The sequence below is a fragment of the Desmodus rotundus genome, chromosome 5 (genome assembly GCF_022682495.2).
Source record: "Desmodus rotundus isolate HL8 chromosome 5, HLdesRot8A.1, whole genome shotgun sequence".
NCBI classification, from domain to species: Eukaryota; Metazoa; Chordata; class Mammalia; order Chiroptera; family Phyllostomidae; genus Desmodus; species Desmodus rotundus.
The window spans coordinates 37,941,825-37,962,177 of NC_071391.1; the positions used below are offsets into that span (position 1 = coordinate 37,941,825).

General features: G+C 34.5%; 1 protein-coding gene across 2 annotated transcripts in view; it reads right to left on the minus strand.

Moving 5' to 3' along the window:
* USP47 (ubiquitin specific peptidase 47) overlaps positions 1 to 20,353 on the minus strand; it is a 103,916-nt gene that overhangs the window by 14,440 nt on the left and 69,123 nt on the right. For both annotated transcript variants that reach the window (XM_024558970.4, XM_045194312.3), the window contains 11 exons: positions 18,650 to 18,745; positions 18,413 to 18,565; positions 15,397 to 15,564; positions 12,932 to 13,063; positions 12,414 to 12,490; positions 11,806 to 11,861; positions 9,580 to 9,692; positions 8,762 to 8,866; positions 6,149 to 6,356; positions 1,950 to 2,065; positions 1,522 to 1,641 (listed from right to left, as the gene is read on the minus strand). In XM_024558970.4, coding sequence (XP_024414738.1) covers positions 1,522 to 1,641; positions 1,950 to 2,065; positions 6,149 to 6,356; positions 8,762 to 8,866; positions 9,580 to 9,692; positions 11,806 to 11,861; positions 12,414 to 12,490; positions 12,932 to 13,063; positions 15,397 to 15,564; positions 18,413 to 18,565; positions 18,650 to 18,745 — 1,344 coding nt within the window. The remainder of the gene's footprint in view (positions 1 to 1,521; positions 1,642 to 1,949; positions 2,066 to 6,148; positions 6,357 to 8,761; positions 8,867 to 9,579; positions 9,693 to 11,805; positions 11,862 to 12,413; positions 12,491 to 12,931; positions 13,064 to 15,396; positions 15,565 to 18,412; positions 18,566 to 18,649; positions 18,746 to 20,353) is intronic.

Genomic DNA, 20,353 nt, shown 5'->3' on the forward strand with positions numbered 1-20,353 from the left:
ATCTTATTTACTGGGTTGCCCATTTTCAGAAAATTTCTGTATCTACGTCTTGCTTTTTAGGAAAACAAAGCTTAGCATGACTACAGACATCTTGGGAATGCAAGACCAAAATCCAGATTACAGAATAAAATCTAATGGACAAATGATTTGATTCCATAGCAAATTAAACATGAAGGGGAATCTTTAGATTAAAAAAACTTCAGAGAGATATTATGACCTTTATTTGGATCCTGATTTGAACAGACAAATCCTATTGGGGAAAAAAAATTTTGTAAGATAATCAACAAAATTTGAACACTGACTAGCTACTGGTTGATATTAAAGCATTTCTGTTATTTTTTTAGGTATAATAATGCAATTATAGTTGTATCTTAAAAAGACTTCTCATCTTTTAGAGAGATATATTCAGATTACTTATAGATGAAATGATATGATGCTGGGGATGTTTTTCAAGGAATCCAGGGAAAGAGGTGGTTGAATATGGATGAAACCAATAGCTGGTAATTACAGAAGCTGGGCAATAAGTACACAGGGGTTCATTACACTATTCTCTCTATTTCTGTATATGCTTGAAATTTTTCAAAATAAAGTTTAAAAAATGAAATGCATATATATAAATTTGGCAATTATAAATAGCGTTCTGAGTTTTGCATAAAAATATAACTATTATTCAATAAATGTTACACATCAGGACTAACAGTTAACCATTAAAAAAAAATCTCTCCCACTCCTTACCCTAAAGCAGTATTAAGGTGGATTAGAGATTTTCATGTTCCACACACATATAGCACATAAAAGTACTCGAGGAAAACAGAGGTAAAATGAAAGTTACACATTGGATTTATAATAAACAATACTAAAAATGGTTAAATGAGATGAAAGACAAAGATAAGTAAGGCTGGAAAAGATGATAAATAAAAGATGACAAACAAGGAAACTTTTGAGTGAAATTCATCCAGACTAAACCAATCGTGTTAGGAACAAACACATAGGAAAAAATGATAAATAATGAAACACATAATTATATCAAGAGATGAAATAAAAACATCAACATGAACTTTCTCTTTTCTAACAGAGACAAAAGAGTAGGCAAAGAAAATAATGTTGGGTAAAGCCAATATGATAATTTTCTCTATACTAGGCGTGCCTCTCACTTTCACCATGCAGTACTACATTATGGGAGAAGCTTAAAAATGAGTAAAATTCAGAGGACATAACCAGAGTGGATAAAAATTGTCATGAAGGCTTCACCAAAGAGGCAGGAGTAATCTGCAGCTTGAAAAAAAATGTAGGGAGATAGGAAGGAACACTCCAGGTGGGAGTAGCTCGTGAGCAAGGCAGAGAGGAGAACGAGTAAGACTGATTCAGAGGACAGAAAGAAGCCAGATCTGACCTGACTATAAAGAAAGGTAATTATTGGGAGAATTTAAAAGGTGGATAGCTCTAGAGGCTGGGTTTATAATGTTAAACTTAATTTCATTTGTTATTACCAGAAAGTAGTAATGAAAAAATAAGAGATACCTTGTTACTCCTAAAAAATCCTTCAGCTTTCAGGGTTTTACTGGGTACAGTGAGAAGACGCAAATCATTGTAGCAGCGTTCCAGCACTATTCTCATTGTTTCAGCAGGTAAATGAATGGCCTATAATAAAAGTTAATTTAACTGAAAAAAGTAATTTAAAAACCCTCCATGAAATAACTGAACATACATTTCCAGGCCTGTTTACAATGATCCAGCCAAACACATCATTGCTTTATACACGTCTCACACTTTCTTACCTCAACACTTTGGCCAATCAGTTTCTTCTCTCCTAACTATAGTTGTCTCAAGCTATAAATGCTGGCTTCTAAAAGTAAATACTGATTCCTATATCTTACTCATAACTATCACACAGCGCTTCGTGCAGAGCAGGCACTCAAAAACATTCATTAGCCAATTTAAAAACTTACCTTTGAAATAAGTTGTTTGAACTCTGTAACTGTTTGGTTTAAGTAAGCACGAACAGTGACAGGAGCAGCTACAGATTCTGACTTTAGATCAACGACGTGAACTTTCACCATCACTTCTGTCACATTTGAAAACAATGAAAATGTAACTGGAGGTTAATTTTTAAAATGTATTTCACATAAGTAATGCATTCTTCATGTTTCTATAGGTAGCAAAGATAACTTTTTACTAGTTATAAAAATGGTAGATAGATGAAGCATGTTACACATGCTTTAACACACATTGTAATTTGTACAATTTGTCGCATTACAAACATATATGAAGATATGAAAATGAACCTAACAAAAAAGTTCCAGATCGCTCTAAAACAATGACAGAAGTCAAAATGTGATTTTTAAAAATACATGGTCTGACACTTCTGGTCAAGATTGCGGCATAGGTAAGGCTTGCCTCCTCACACAAACATCAAAATTACAACTAAAATACAGAACAACCATCACTCAGAACCCTCAGAAATTGAGTTGAATGGAAGTCTGACAAGTATAGAATTAAAGAAATCGCATGTATCCAGACTGGTAGGAGGGACAGAGACACAGGAACGGGCTGGTCCCACATCCACATGTGGTGGGTAAAAGTTCAGGAGGGACATCTTGGAGCGAGGAGTCCCAGCCCCATACCAGGCCCCCCAGCTCAGGGTCCCAGTGCCAGATAGATAAGACCCCATAACTTATGGCTGCAAAAGCCAGCAGGGATTGAGTCAGTGGAAGAAATTTCTAGAGTCCCAAGCAGTTCCTCTTAAAGAAACCACATACAAACTTAATCAGACTCACTCCCTCTGAACTGCAGCACCAGGGTAGCAACTTGAAAAGTACCAGTGGCATACAGGGAGAAAGCAAAGTGTCTGGCATCAAGGTGGGAGCTGGGGACAGCTTTCTCCCAGGCAGGGATGTCTGGGAGACATTCAGAAATGTCCCTTTTCTGAACAAGGGCCACAGAGCCAGCAGGCTCGTGCCATATCTGAGACTGCATCAACCTGGTTAACACTGTTAGCCCTGCCCTGGAGATCCCCTGAGACTGTCCCACCGAACCCAACTTATGGCCCACCCACACTGCTTTTCCATATGAATGGCTGGTCTTGCTTCATGCTTCACAACTTCCTAAATCCTCTCAAACAAGCAGTAACAGCCTCAGGGAGCCCGCAGCCCACCATACCACTTGTTGAGGGGCCCCCCAGCCCAGCCCTAGCAACAACAAGCCTAGATTCACAGCTTGACTTTGCCTGGGAATCTCTAAGTCCAGCACAAGTAGCAGCCATCTCAGATTGCTTTAAAACTCATGTAGGGTGGTCCCAGGCAAAACACATGTTGGGGCTGACCTTGGCCTACAATACCCTGGAAATCCCAGAGCCTGTGCACCCAGAAGACAGCTACAAACCACATTGGAGCACCACCACCCTGCTCCTGCTCAGAAACTTTGCAGAGGTTGGTGGTCAGTGGTCACAGCCAGTCTTTGCAGCTGACTGGCCTGGGAAAATCCCTCCCATTGACCTGCCAACAGCAATCAAGCAACTACAAGAAGAGGATGTATGCAGCCCACATGAAGGGCACACCTCCAGTACCCAGCTTGCGTGACGGGAGGCTGTGCCACTGGACCCTACAGGACACCTACTACATTAGGCCACACTAATAAGACATGGAGTCAAAGCAAAGTCTTCCTAACACATAGAAACAAACACAGGGTGGCTGCCAAGATGAGAAAAAGAAATGTGGCCCAAATGAAAGAACAGATCTAAACTCCAGGAAAAAAACTAAACAAAATGGAGATAAGCAACCTATAAGATACAGAGCTCAAACCATTGGTTATAAGGATGCTGCAGGAACTTAGTGAGGACCTAAACAGCATAAAAAGATCCAGTCGGAAACAAAGGATTTTCTAATTAAAATAAAGGACAGTTTACAGGGAAACAGTAGAGTGGATATAGCCAAGAAACAAATCAATGATTTGGAACACAAGGAAGCAAAAAATAACCAAACAGATCAACAAGAAGAAAAAGGAATCCAAAAATAAATGAGGATAGTGTAAGCAGCCTCTGGAACAACTCAAACAATCCAACCTTCTCATTATTGGGATGCCAGAACAAGAAGAAAAAGAGCAAGAAATTGGAATCTATTTAAAAAATTAATGAAAGAAAACTTCCCTAATTTGGTGAAGGAAATAGACATGCAAGTCCAGCAAACACAGAGAGTCCTAAACAAAATGGGTGCAAAGAGGCCTGCACCAAGACATCATAATTAAAATGCTAAAGGTTAAAGATAAGGCAAGAATCTTAAAAGCAGCAAAAGCCTTAAAAGCAGGTAGTTACCTACAGGGGAGTTCCCATAAGGCGGTCAGCTGATTTCTCAAAAGAAATTTTGCAGACTAGAAGGGATGGGCAAGAAAGATTCAAAGTCATGAACAGCAGGAAGCTACAGTCAAGACTGTTCTACCCAGCAACGATATCATTCAGAATCAAAGACAGATAAAGAGCTTCCCAGACAAGAAAAAACTAAAGGAGTTCATCATGACCAAACCATTACATATGAAATGTTAAAGGAATTTATTTAAGAAGAAGAGGATCAAAACTATGAACCATAAAATGGCACAAACACATTATCTATCAACAACTGAGTCTAAAAAACAAACTAGGCAAATAAGAACAGAGAGAGAATCATGGATATGGAGAGCATTTTGATGGTTGCCAGATGGGAAGGGGTATAGTGGAATGGGTGAAGAGGTCAGGGGATTAAAGATTACAAATAGGTAGTTACAGAATAGCCATGGGGATGTAAAACACAGCGTAGGAAATGGAGTAGCCAAAGGACCTATGCGTGACCCATGGGCATGAACAATGGTGTGGGGATTGCCTGAGGGAGTGGGGGGTACAGGGTTGAGAGGGGCAAAGGGGAAAAATTGGGATAACCGTAACAGTATAATCAATAAAATATAGTTAAAACAAAAATAATAAAAAATAAAAATATATGCTTTGTTTCCTTATAAAACATAACACCACTGTCAGATTTATTAAACATATTAAAAATATATTTCCAAAGTTCCAAAATACATGCCCAAAACATATTAAATAAATACAAATAACTAGAGAATGCAAAACAAACAGTAAAGGGGGCACAGGAGCTGTACCTGCTTTTGAATTACCTTTATTAAATCATTCAAGACCTTGTTTGTAAGTTTTACAATTAACACTCACATTTGGAGATCTCTTTTAAAAAAATTGGTTTTATTGCTGACTCATGTTATTCTTCGATCATAATTTTTGCTAAACAGGCTCAAAAACAATCTGCCAAGAAAGGCTCCAAAGGAACTCTTTACAGATAAGGCAGAATCTGACCGAAGGAGCCCTTGAAAGAATACCACACTTAATCTACTTCGGAAAGAGGAGTCTTCATTTAAAAAAAGGAGGTGTACAGGAGCCACAGAGGAACACAATTTGAAAGGCTAGCAGAAATTCTTACAAATTCAGCCTTTAGGAATAAAAGTAGAGAACATAAACCTGATTTCTGATTAACAGCCAACACAAGGGAATTAAGATCAAGACAATAACAGTAAGAATTTGGTAAAAAATTTTAAACATTTTGATTTTGCCCTATCTGTGGCAGTTTAAATATAATGACTACTAGAAAATTTTGGACCATCTTTAAAGATGACTTTGGGTAAAGCTACAGGCATGGTGTTTTGCTTTTCAGATCAGTCTCAAAGAAAAAAATACCTTCACACACTGAAAAATGTGACAGATTTAATAAAAACAAAAAAGGCTGAAGTCCCTGGAACCCACAGAAATGGGGAGGAAGAAGAAAAATTTAAAAGGTTAGCAGCGATGAGTTATGAAACCATTTTTCAAAGGGACCCTGGGAAACAGACTCTATTTCTAAGGCTTTATGGGAATACATGTTTTTTGGTCCAGGGTTTTCTTTATAAATGGGGGGGCGGGAGGGGAAGGATTATTCAATACTGAAGAAAAATCCCACTGAAGACTGTTGTTTTTTAAATTTTGTGCATAACTCTTTGAAAGTAATCTGGAATTTAATTCCAAGCTTGATACTGACTATCAAAACTCTTTTAAGAACATAGAAGACATTTTAAGAAAACAAAAATTTTATAAAAATTTTAAGCCCACTACTGTACAAAATACTGTGACATTCCTTACCCCCAGGTTTATAGGACTGAAAAACTTGGTCAGGTTTTCTAGTCTCCAACAGCAGATCGAACATATACGTTGACTTGACTCCACCTAGTAGAAGTCCCATCGGTGTATCTTCTTCTCCTTCATATGACCGTTCAAGGTAATCATGAAACTCATCATATTTAACAAGGCGACAACAATCCATGGGGATTACCTCTTCCAAATCCATCATCTAAAAGAAAATGGCCCCCAAGGAAGAACATATAATGTTATATTCTGATGTGTAATTGCACTCACATTTAGAGCTCTCTTTTATAACGTCTCTTACTAGGTTCTAACAAACCTAACACCCGTGTTTATGATTTGCATCAAAGCTCAAAGAAATTCAAGTTAAAGACACAACTTAAATGCTACTTTTAAATAACCACATTTCATTATCCTCAAATCATACAACCTATGCACTAACATATTTTAAAGACAACTGTATTTTAAAAAGTTAATATTCTAAACTTTAGATGAACTCAAAGTCAGTGTATTATAAGTTACTACTCTATAATTACTAAGCTGAAAACAAGGGGAAAACCATCAACTAAAATAGACATCTTTTGTTTTCTTAATCCGACTTGGAGAAGAATTGGTAACTCACATACCTAGTAACCATCTTTAAGTACAGGAGGACAGCATACCTCAGAAAGCTACCGTAAAGTCTATAGCTTCCGTGCCTCCCGAGTGCTGCCCCATTCCTTGCTGAACTATCCCCTTCAATGTTAGCCTCCAGAATACATACAGCTCAGGGCACAGGAATTCCTATCATAAAATTTCCCTCTATCCCATGTCACTAGTAGATAGCATGCCTGGATGCAACATCTCTGAAGTTGGAAATGAACCTCCTGGAGAAACACAGAAACCTCATTTAAGTTCTGTGATTGTGACTTCAAAGAAAAACATGTGTGTCCCCACTGACCTCTACTTAACTTCACTCTCATCCCCAAAGATCAGCTCTATTTTTGGCACATAAGATTCATTATTTCTCTGTTCTCTTTGTTTGATTCTTTATACTTGCAAACTTTTACTTCCTACTTTTAAGACAGTATTTTTTTTCTTCATGCATTAAAAACTGATGGAATACAAACTACCCTTACTGCTATCACTGACTGACCTTGCTGTGTAAAATTGTTTAGTAAAGACATTTTCTTCATTTTAGTCTAATTTGGTTTCACTGTGATCTTGCAATGATGTCTGTATGTTTAAAGGATTTTTACTTTTTTAATAAAGTCAATCCAGAGCCACCCATCCACCCATTTTATTGTTTGTTCATTGATTTACTCATTCATGTAACCATATAATTCTGACTCTCCTATATACCTGGCAGAAGTACTGAAAACGAAATCATGAACAAAACCAGAACACTCTTCACCCTTATAAGTGCTTACAGTTTAGTGAGGAATGATGACATTAAGTCACATAATATAAATTTTCAATACTGATTTCTATGAAGGGTCAGGCACCTAATAAAAAGTGGATCTCAAACTTCAGTATGCTTAAAAATCACTTGAGGTAATTGTTTAAAATGCATATTTCCAGGCACCAACACAGAAATTCAGAGTTATTTGCAGGAATTAGGTGTTTTTTTTTGTTTTTTTTTTTTAATAGGAACGCAGTTCTGGTGCAAGTTGTGCTGAATCACATTTTGAGAAACAACGTCAGCTACCATGTGTACTATTTCTATTTCTCACATTGGTTCTAATACAATTATAAGTGACAATCTGGTATACAATTTTTTCTTTAGGTAATGACTGCTTAATTTCAGTCAAATTATGTTAATGTTTATAGAAAAGGGCACAGAATTTTAATCTGCCAAGTATCACAGATGATATTTAGAATAATCTGGTTAAAGAATGCTTCCCTTTCTATTTGCCTTTCAAAACCCACTAATGACTTTGCATTGTTCTTAAAAATGCAAACCTGTAATATTGAAAAGTCTCTAATTTCATTTTATGCTTGTCTATTCTCATTCAAGACAATCAAAACCTAATGCTTTTTTTTTCAGTTTCTTGATCATGCCAATCACTTCCTCACCTCAGTCTTTACACACACTGCTACCTCTAGTTAAAATATTCTTCCCCCAATTTTTGCATAGCTGTCTCCTTCTCGTGGTAAAAAGTTTCAGAATCAATAATCTCCATATACCACTGATTTACTTTATAGCATCTAAACAATAAAACACGGGCAAGTTTTGATGTTTAGTATGTTTTGTCTGTCTTTCCCCCAATGGATTACACACTCGGTGAGGGCAGTGAGCATGCCCGCTCACTCTGGTATCCCTAACGTCTTATGTTGTCCTGCGCACTCTACTGTCTCCGACGTCTCATACGGTAGGCGCTCAGTAAGTATCTGCTAAATGCATGTAAAGAATGAATAAATATTTTTATGAGAAATTTCTCAAAACCAACTCAGTATGTTTCAAAAAAGAGGTATAACCAACACTTTTAAAAAGATACATGATTTAAATAAGCTTTCAATGTTATTGCAAGTGTGTATATTATTATTGACTATAATAAAAAAACTTTGGAAAGCATGTTAATACCATTATCTAAGATATCAATAATTAAATGCTAACAGTGCAATTAAACATACCTTATAGGCCATTTCTACTGCTTCCTTCAATGTCTTATCTTTATGAACCTCCAATTTATTTTCCATCATTACTTGTTTCACAGGATGCAAACAGAACAATTTTATCTAGAAATTGTAAAATATCATCAACTCAGCAGGTCATAAGTTGAAGCTTAATTCTTTCGTAGACAGCACTTTTTCCCTAATAGTCAAAAAACTATATATGTTTTAAAAACATAATTTGGATCATTCTCTCTGGTGTCTTTTTCTCAATAATTGATAGTGATTGCATTTCATGTTATTAAAACATTTAAAAACATCATTTTTAACAAGTGTATGTTTCTTTTTGAGTATTTATCAAAATTTATATACTCATTCCCCTACTAAAATACATTCAGTTTGTTTCCAATTTTTCCTGAGTTTGGAAAATACTGTGATGAATGTCCCTGTGGTCCAAATTTTACAGCATCTGTAATTATCTCTCTAGGTAATATTTCCTTAAGAGAATTATATATAAAATAATATGAATTTGCATAAGGCTCTTGATAAATTCCACTCAATATCTACGCAGAAAAGTTTTAATTTAGTCTTTCTGTAGCAGAGTATGACCATGTTCATCTTACTGTAACATCACCAGTACTGCGTATTATCGCATGTTACTGTTTTTAATGCATACTATGACACCCCGTCTTACCTCAGTTATGTGGCTGCTTACACGGCTGAGTGATCATGAGCACAGAACCACCTACAGAGCCAACCCCATCAGTGAGCTATGAGAACTGCAGTTAAGCACACTTCACTAGCACTTTTTAATTAAAAGTTAAATTATGAAATCTAACCTTGCATGTGTTGCGCTCAATTTCTCGTTGCCTCTTTTCTTGTTCTTCCAGTTCTCTCTCTCTCTGCACCAATTTTTTAATATGTTCTGGATATTCATCTACTTCTAGAAATTCTATTAATAATAAAAACACGGTAAGACTGTTACTGAAATTGAGCTTCCTATATTTTATTTTGTTCTACTATGTTCCCATTGTATATAATTCTACTATAGCTCTCATCGAAATATATCTCAATTATGTAAATCTCTTGATTTCAAATATGAGCTTCTTCCAGACAAGGGTAAAGAGGTAGTTAATAGTAACACATGATTAGGTCTCATATTTTAAAAAGACATATATTTACCCATAATAACTCCTGGCTCCAGGATAAGTATGTAGATTAATATTTTTAGAATAAAAACATTTCTCTGAAACTTGGAAATAAAACTATTTCTGATTTCACATCGCATTACCACCATAAAATTATGTGGCCGTGGGCAAGTTTACTTCTCCAGACCTCGGTTTCTTCAGCTTATTACCAGCACATACCCCACCAGTTATTATCCAGGATATAATAAAATGTAATAAATGCTGTTACTATTGCTACTACTACAAATGCTATTTATTTATTATTCCCTAATATAATTATCCCATCTTTGTTCTCAAAGCAATCTTTCAGCTGCCTCTAATAAAGGAATTTCATATGGAATGCAAAGTATTAAAAGTGACATTATGAGATTATGACACCATTTAATAAAGCCAATTATTATTAAATGAGAACTTAATATAAATTTAATATACATTTAAAAATCATGCCTCTGTGGAAGGTAAAAATCTACTCTTAGAAGTACACTCTTAATTCTAAAAATACTCCATGTCATACACAGAGCGCCCTCTGGTGCTTCAGCACAAACCTACAGCTGGGGCAGCGAATAAAAAGCAAGCTGAGTTTGTGCTCTATTGGAAATAATCTGGAATGCTGGGTGCTAAAGAGGACACATAAAATATAATCCTGGCTCTGCCTCCGGGTAGCTATGATAGTGGACAAGTTAATTTTGGGGTTATATCAAATGATTACTCCTACTCTAAAATCTTTGTTCTAAAATGACTTACTATAATTTTCTTTCTTTTCATTGATTCTACAGTAAATTATTGATAAACCACTATATGACAGACCCTGGACTATACTTTTGGTGAAAAGATGAGTAAGACCTAAGCCTTGCACCAAGTGAATTCACAATCTGATGGGGGTTTACAAAAATGTAAATAAAGCATTATACTGCTTAAAAGAGATTTACTCATAGCATGGTAGTTTCTAAATAAAGAACTTTGTTAAAATCAATGACAGTGAAAATATTATTTTAATTATGAAAAGAACATAAGTAAACATCATCTGTGTTTATAACTATGCACATGCACAAACACACACCTCTATTTGCAATACTGCTTTAGTCAGAGTTAGCAAGTCAGCATTAGTCAGGAACTGCAATTTTTAAAATAATTACAAAAAAAAGACAATCTTACATGCTTTGTATACAAGATTACCTGGGGGGAATTCTTAATAAAATTAAGATTTAATAAAGGAGGCATACTAGATTTGTAAAGCCTTATTTGCTTTTTAAGCACACAGCAAAGGTATTTAACTCTAGTTTCTAAGAACACTTCTTGAGTGCTAACTGGGAAGTTTATTCCATCTGTGGTCCCCATTCAAAGCATTTAGATACTAAATACCCAAAAAGAGTAAAACAGAGAAAAACAGTAATAGCCAAATTTGAGTTTTTACTATGCAGCAGACATGATGCTAAATGCTTAAAATGTTACCTCATTTAATTTTTAAAAAACTGTATAAAATACTATAAGTATTCCTATTTCAGAGATGTGGAAAGTGAGACTTAGAAAAGTTAAATAACTGGGTCCGGGACATGCACCTGGTGAGTTGTGACTGCTACACAGGCCTGGAGGTTATCATTACTAAACTGCATACAATACAATCTTACTGCAAATAAGTATCTGGTTTATTCAATGTAAATAAGTTTTTCTCTTAATGTATTAAAAAACAGCTCATTTTTTCCCCAAGGATTTTTACCAGTTGGTATTCTCTTTTAACAGTCTTTATAATTAATTCTTCCATGCATAAAAAACCTTAATTGTCCTATCAGTTAAAAGTGGTTATCTAGGTTTGCTAAACTTGCAAAAGAAATTAGTTTATACTACAGATTAAAATCAAATTACTACATGTTAACATACTTGCATTTCTTGCTGGATCCTTCAGTCTATATATCAGCATATATGCATTCGTAGAGCTGGTGGAAGTACAAAAATGATTAATGGGGACAAAAAGTACAATGGAAAGATTCTATTTCCTAGCATCAAATATTTATTTAAAATATATTTTTCAAACTATTAGAAAATCATGACACTGTTCTCAAACAGGTTCACATTCAAAACGTTCTAAAAAAAAAAAAAATCTACTTTGCTTTTACTGCTACATTTATGAGAAGATTCCATACCACCACTTGGTAATAGTAAAGTTTTCAAAACAACCTGTGTCCTAGAATGATTACTACAGTTAAGGGGTCAGTAAATTTTTTCTGGAAAGGACCGGATAGTGAAAGTATGATCTCTGCTGCAATGACCTAACTCTGCTGTTGTAGTGCAATAAGATCAGCACACCATATTTAAACAAATGAGCATGCTGGTGTTTCAATAAAACTTTATTTCCAAAAACTAGAAGTAGACTGGATTTGGCCTATGGGTTATAGTTTGCCAACCTCTAGGTTAAACCTTTTTAATGGTGAAAAATGCTGAGAACCTATAATTAATTTATAAACACTGAAAATTATGAAGTTATTTACCTTGCAAAGGCACTGGAGTAATACCCTCTGCTTCCTGAAGATCCACCATGTGTTTTCTTAATGTCCTCTTGTGTTATCTAAGAAGTTGTTACATTATTTACTTTTTGGTAAAATCTGTAACACCGTTACCTTTATGGCTATATGTAACCCAATTTTTAACCTCAGTTAAACGGACGACACAAATACCAATTCACAAAATTTAACCATAATCAGTGGCTGCTGGTGACCAATCAGTTCTAGTGCTCCTAAATGGCCCATATAAAGGCTCAGGACAAGAAGAACATTGGGAGTCTATCTCTGGAAACACTCAGAACGCCCCAAACAAAACCAAACCAAGAAATGACATCAATAAACAAAGCAGGAAATTTACTAAAAGTAAAAACAAAAGTCTGATTTGGTATGTGTCTTAAAATGCTTCACTGGACATATTTAGTCTCCCATTTCAATAAACCCTGCTATTGATAGAAACATCCCGATCTTGTCTTTTAGAGTAATTATCTTTACAATCCCCTCCTTACCCTGCTGACATGTTGATCATTGAAGCTGTACCACTGGTCGTCACTGAATGACTTTATACAAGCATAATAATGACCACCAGCAGCACTCCCTGAATGAACCATAACGGAGAAGAGCTCATAGATCAAGGAATTCTAAGGGAAAAAAATAAAGGTAGCTCAAGAAGAGGAAAAACACAAAATCCTTATTTGTATATTTCCTACTCTTTATTAATAGTAAAGTAACATGTTAGTTGTCCTATTATTTACTGTAGATTAACTCCTCTAAGATAATTAAAATGGCAAGTTACCACATAAATGTATATACTGCAAGTTTCACAAGTTTTATTCACTGTATCCCTCCACATTTTAATTATGCTACACCCTCTGCAACTATGCATATCTGAAATATAATTTATTTATTTATGTAAAAAAGAAATTAATAGCCTGAAATTTAAGAAGCAAGTGTCAAATATAAGACTAATCTAACATGAACAGTCAAGATCAACAAGTCCCAAATAACTGTTTTTGATTCAAATAAAATTGTATTACATTTACAAAGGAGATGAGGGATAGAATAATTTGCAACATATAATGTATTTATGTAATATCTGTGATACCGTGACCTACTGATTTGACATGTCAGGTAAAGCTGGTTCAAAATTAGAAAAGCAATCTATGTAAGCAATTTCCAACCTTTTTCATCTCATGGCACAAATAAACTAATTAGTAAAATTCTGTGGCACACCAAAAAATATATTTTTTGTCAATCTGACAAAAAAGGTATAATTTTGATCCATTCACACCAGATGGCTATTGTTTAAGCTGTTGTTATTTTTTATTTGACAGTCTCAGGGAAAAGAGGTCAGTGCCCCTGGCTAAATAATCAGGTACTGCACATTTTTAAAATTCTTGCAGCACACCAGTGTGCCCTGGCACACTGGCTGAAACTCACTGATCTATGGAATGCAGATTAAAGGAGGAAAATTACATGATCATATCAACTGACCCAGAAACAGCATTTGACAAAATCCAATACCCATTTGTGATAAAAAACTCTCTACAAATTGGAAATAGGGAAACCTCCTCAACTTGATAAAGAACATCTATAAGACACCTATAACAAACGCCATAATTAATGATGAGAGACTGAACACATTTCTCATGAGACTAGGAACAGTGCTAGAATGTCCTCTCTCACTATATTACTCAACATCGTAAGGGAAGACCTACCTATTTTAATAAGCCAAGGAAAAAAACCATCATTGTCTATGTAGAAAAACAGGCATGGGGTTGGATTTTGCTCTGAAGCCAGTGTGCCAACCCCTTGCTTGAATGTAATGTTCTTTATACTAAGTTATAATGTAACCCCCCATTATTCATTTCATAGTAATTCACACTCATCTGTCTGCCCTGAAAGAAATAGGTAATCTTAAAAGGTAAAGGGCAATGGTGGTGAGAATATTGGTCTGGGCAAAAATAGATTTATGCACTTGAAAACTCCATTTTCAAATATTGCCAAAAAAGCCTGTATATGTAATATGACTCTAAGATTGAGGTAGTGATCAGTTTTCATGCTAGTGACTCATATTCACACTGTGTTCAAGATATTTGCTCTGTAATTCTCCCTTCATTAAAGCAGATTATATGAATGTGGAAGAAATGGTTTGAGAAAATGTTAAAAATTATTGACACAGTAACAAAAAAGTTTCTATCCTAGAGATTATCCAGTTTTGTAGTTTTAAAATTACAATTCATGGAACTATAACATTTTTTAAGTGCCTTAAGGGCTGTCACGGGGGAGGAGGAAGCAGACTAAGGGCTTTGTCTTTCCCCTACCTTGAAAAGATCAGTTCTGGGCGAGACCCAAGATGGTGGAGGAATAGGTGGAAACTACACTAACCTCCTCGCAGGACCAATCTGGAATTACAACTAAACTGTAGAGAAATCATCCTGACTAACCAGCTGAACACTAGCTGGAGAGAAGCCTTATAACCACAGACAGGCAGAAGGAACCATTTCACCACAGCGTGGAGGGACTAAAATAAATAAATAAATAATACAATAAAAAGATCAGTTCCATTATTAACTATTTCATAAAGGGTTCCACAGCCAGAATTTTAAAAATCAAAAGATCTAATGTTTTATTTTGCTGCATGAGAAAACTCTTAAGACACAAGATGTACCGGCTTGCTGCAACTTGAAGGGCAGAAGTCCTGATCACTAAGGCCCTTTCCACACCATCCCCCACCTTGCTTACATAATCACAGTTCAGCCTCCCAAAAATTAATGCTCCCACCTGCAAGCAGTTTCTCATAAGTTTAATTATAATCACATAAATTAATAAAAAACAATACTTTAAAAAGTCTTAATTATCAAAAACTTCTTTTAAAGAGAACTTTATCAGTCACACAGGTACATAATTGTGCCCATCAGCCCAGAGACATGTTATTCTCTTTCAACTAAACACCACACACTGTAAAAGGTACCTTTTCAAGACCAGGCTTTGAAATCTTTTCAGTTCCACTGTTGCTCTCAAGGCAGATGCCTTCATCAACACCATCATCATTGGAGAAGTCATTGCTCATCTGATCGCTGTGACAACTGCCTTCGTTTTCTGCTCCACTGTCTGTGCAACTTTCAGTCTGAGGGGATTTCTTAATAAAACAAATATCTCACAATTACAAACTAAACACAGGAAAACTATACACTCAAGAGAAACGCTTTATCTATATGCTGCTTTTCACACAATTTAAGATGTTATTGTTAATAAAATACTTAAAGTGAATTTAGTTTTTCTCTAAAAGACTTTAAAATATTAAAACAAAAAAAGTGTATTTTAAAAACATTTATATCAATTCCTTAAAATTCTAATACAACAAATCAGTGATTCAGATTTCTATCAAACCATACTTATGTTTATAGTTGCAAAGTAACAATAAAAAGTATTTCTTTCACCAAAATGAAAAAAAAAACAGAAAACCAAATCTCCAAAATGAGCTGCTTTTGTTCTCAAATCCCCAAAGAAGATTGTATCTTTCTTGAATAAAAAGCTCAATTCATCTTATCATTGTGTTAGGTATTGTAGACAATTAGAAAAACAAGATGTATCTTTCCTTATTTCTAGTATGTAGGAGGTGGAAATACAACAACAGCAAATCATACTTTTTCACACTTTTATGGTTTTTAAATTCCTATCATGCATATTTAAATTGAAGGAATCTACTTCTAAGATTTCTTTTCCCCTTTTCATTTAATGTTTTATATACATATCTAAAACTTTTTTTAAAAAATAATTTCAGAATTCCCCTCTAAGGCATGGCATAAAAGTTCTTGAATTAACCAACTAATATAAAATAAGCACCAATTTTTTTGCCAAGAACTTTGCTGTAGGGACTGCATCTGACACATGGTCTTCATCCCTTTAGTTGGTTTAAGGAAAAATGGAGGTAAAAAGCAACCTTAGAACTCCACACTAAGTCCAAAGAGATCATTCCTGAAACTCCTTTAACTAAGCCAGAGCATCTTCTCTTTTCTTCTCCCAAGAAATGAACTTAGAACTTCCTAAAAGTTCCTGTCAAACTTTACATCTAGGTTTCCATCCCTTGAAAAAGATTTCCCTTTACAATAAATATTGGGTTAGTCAAAAAGTCCATTGAGTTTTTTTATATAAAATAAGACACATTTTTCATTTTCACCAATAACTTTATTGATTTGGATATTTTGAGTATGTTGACTATCTCCCAAGTTGGAGAACACTGATTGTTCTCAATTAATGTCTCAATTTGATCTCTATCAACTTCAACTGGTCTACCCGACTGTGGAGCACCGTCCAGCAAGAAATCTCCAGCACGAAACTTAGCACACCCCTTTTGAGATGCTGGATCAGTCACAGCATCATCTTCATACAGCACACAAATCTATTTTGTGTTCCAGTTGCCTTTTTACCTTTCTTGTAATAATAAAGCATCATATGATGAAAATGTTGCTTATTTTCCTTCATCTTCAATATTAAAGTGGATACACAAAAATTCACTAATTTTGATGTTTTTTTAAATGCATGCTGATATGACAGCTGTCACAATGCAATCTATCAAAATTGTTTTGAATGAGGTTAAAGATAACTAATTACTTCTAGAGACATCTTACAGAAAAAAACCAAATGAACTTTTTGGCCAACCCAATATATTAGGAACATACTGAAGACTGAAGTAATAATGATCTCTGAGAAGGAATCCTACAATGATCATGTCTCCTTTGAAAGTTTGGTATACTTCGGGTGGATTTCCTAGCTTAAGCACAAGCATTTGAGATGTTAAACTAAACCTTTCAAAATATTACCTGGTCATAGGTATCACTCAATGAACACTCTAAACTATCACTCTTGATCTAAAGCACTCTCTTCTTATAAAAGCCATAAAAAGTCAATTATTATCCTTACTTTACAGACAAGAAAAGGAGGCTCAGAAAGGTTGCTCTTTTATACCACACTGTCTCTTTAGCATTCAGCAGCACTAAATAAAATTTGATGAATGTTTAAAATTATTTTTTGAGCTTCTGGGAAAAGGCATTTTTATAACTATAGTAGTAAGTTCCAATCAGGAAAAAATATTTCATGACAGTTTGAGAATTCTAAAGATTTATCACTCTAACAACTGTGTAAATAATTGTAAATATTTCCCATAATGAAATATTAAGAGTTCCCAAAAGAATATAGTTGAACATTATGAACGTTTCACTGGATAAGGAGAGAGAAACCAGAGAATTCGAGCAGGTCAATGAGTGGAAAAAACTGATGAACTTTACCTGTGTAGTTCAAAGTAACATTCTCAAACTATTTAAATAATGTTTTAATTTTAAAGAACTCATTACAAAAGGAAAACAGACAAAACATCTTTCTTCCTTAGCTTTCTAATCTAGCCAATAAGAGCAGGCAAACCTTAAGAGAGAATAACCCAGAAACCTTAATCCTTGAAAAAGACACTAAGACAAATACAAGGAATTACGGCTATTCTACCCGGTTGCTTGTTCATTCATTCATATATATTTGTTCTCTGTTTTTTTATATACAAGTGCAGCCTACCTCTAGATTGGTTTATTTCAATAACTGAAAAGTATGAAACATAAGATTACCTCTCAAACTAAAGAAATAATTCCAGAGTTTTAGGACTTATCTTTTCAAAAAATATCGTAAATTACTTTGATCAAGCAAGACTATTTGAAATACAATTTGTGATGGACAGAGAAAACTTATACAAGGTTAGTTGTTTTTATAGAAATTGGCATTAGGAAATAAGAAAGGAAAAGCTTCCATCAAGAAAATAGTCTAGTGGGTGGAGGTGGAAGAATGTATGGGGGGGACAAATGGTAATGAAAAAAAATTAAGAAAGTAAATAAATACTCTAAACATCAGTGTTAAGCTACTCCACATAGCTCTTTTAAACATGACTAACCAAATGGATTAATAAAAAAATCCTATAACAAAAAAATATAATAAATATTTACCTCATCTTCAACATCAATAAATGTACTCATATCTAGCTCTTCAGGAAATGTCATCCGATCATTCAGTTTAATCCTGTGCATGGTTGTATAATCAAAATCAAACCTTTTCAATTGTAAGGTCAGCAGATAAGGGAAATGCAAAAACCGAAGACCCTAAAAAAAAGAGTGGGACCTATTAAATACTGACTATTACCTCAATGTAAATTAATTTAGTGTTAATTTCAACATGGCATCTACCTTTCTTGCATCACACTTCTTCTTACAGCGTTCACAAAAATACTGATTTGGGCCATCCAGGATCTCTGGCTGAATAAATGCATGCAATGCTTCTTCCTAGTTAGAAAAAAAAATATTTCACAATTACTTATTATCATATTAGTAACAAAGTCCTTAATATGAAAACACTGCAATTACCAAAATACTTATAAATAATGGCTAAACAATTAGCAACTCAAAATGCAAAAAGGAAAAATAAACAGAATCAACAAAATATTATTATAAAAACTGAGCAAAAATATAATTATTCCATTTTGTATGAGATCTGCCTTTCCTACTATTGCACATCATAATCATTTCTACCTAATTTTTATTAACTTTACATTGTGGTGTTTGCCTAAATAACGTAATAAAAATACCCAGTCTTTAGGTTAAAAAGTAATTCCATACTTCTTAGAAAAGCAGTTACACATACCATTTCAATCTCCTTGTAAAAGGAAGTATTTTTACACTGTACAGTAAACAAGGACTCTAAAGAATTCACACTATCCATATACTTAAAAATCTAATGATCATCCTTAGTCACTGTATTTAGAGTCAGTCAGGAATCCCCCACTGCGCTAGCATAAAGGCTGAAACACACTGCAATCTTCTCAGTGCATGTCAGACACTGCTGCATTTGAAAATGTATAATGAGAATTCCAGGACTATTCATCTGTGTAACATGTTGTCCTCTTTTCTCCATACAGCCTTAAGACAGAAGCAAGAAAGTATGAACCCTGTTAAAGAATCAGTGGGCATAAAATTAATTTTTAATCAATAATTTTTCACAATTAAAAAAATTTTAGTTAACACAACACATAAAGGTTGCATAATGTCAAATTGTATTTGATGCTATCTCTTCACATTATCTAAGCAGAAATACTGGCAATACATATTTATTACATATAAGAAAAAATGGAATCATTAAGACAAAGAATTTTCAATATTTCAGTTGTTCCTCAAAAGACAGAAAAAGGGAGCTGATCAGGCTAAATGGACTTAGTTGTAAAAGAGCTGGCAAAGCTTTTAAAACTACTATCCACAAGTTGTTTGATATTGCTCATTCTGGAATAAGATCAAAGGTATGAAAAGATATTAAAAATGCTTCTGATTTCATCCATCTCTTATTTGTTCTCAAAACACAAGGAAGACCAAAGGCAGGGGGATCAATTAGCTGGGGGAGTTTCCACATGACCAAGCATTTTACTGGAAGTCATAGGAAAGAACACATTTAGAAAATGATTTTTTTCTCTAAAGCATATTTTAAGCATAAAAAGGCAAATGCCGCAAAAACAACAGAGTAAAAGCAGCTTTCATAGAAATCACATATACATATAGCTTAACATAGAATGCCATCAAATTCATCACTTTCCAAATAGAGATAATTTGAATTGGTTAAACTCTCAATACCTAAAAGAATCACAGGAGGAGTGGGAGGCAGGCAGTAAGGAGAAGAGGGAGATTGAAAAATTATCTAACTCGAATTCTACCTTACTAAACTAAGGTGTGTGTATATTGGTCTCTGGCTTACAGTATGTACCCAGAACTTAACTTTTTTTTCTGTTTTTAAACTCAGGGAAGTTAAAAAAACAGAAAATTCCCTTCAACCATTTACTCAGACTCACCAAGCTTTAACATTTTGCTGCCTTTGCTTTATCATTATCCCACCTACATACACATTAT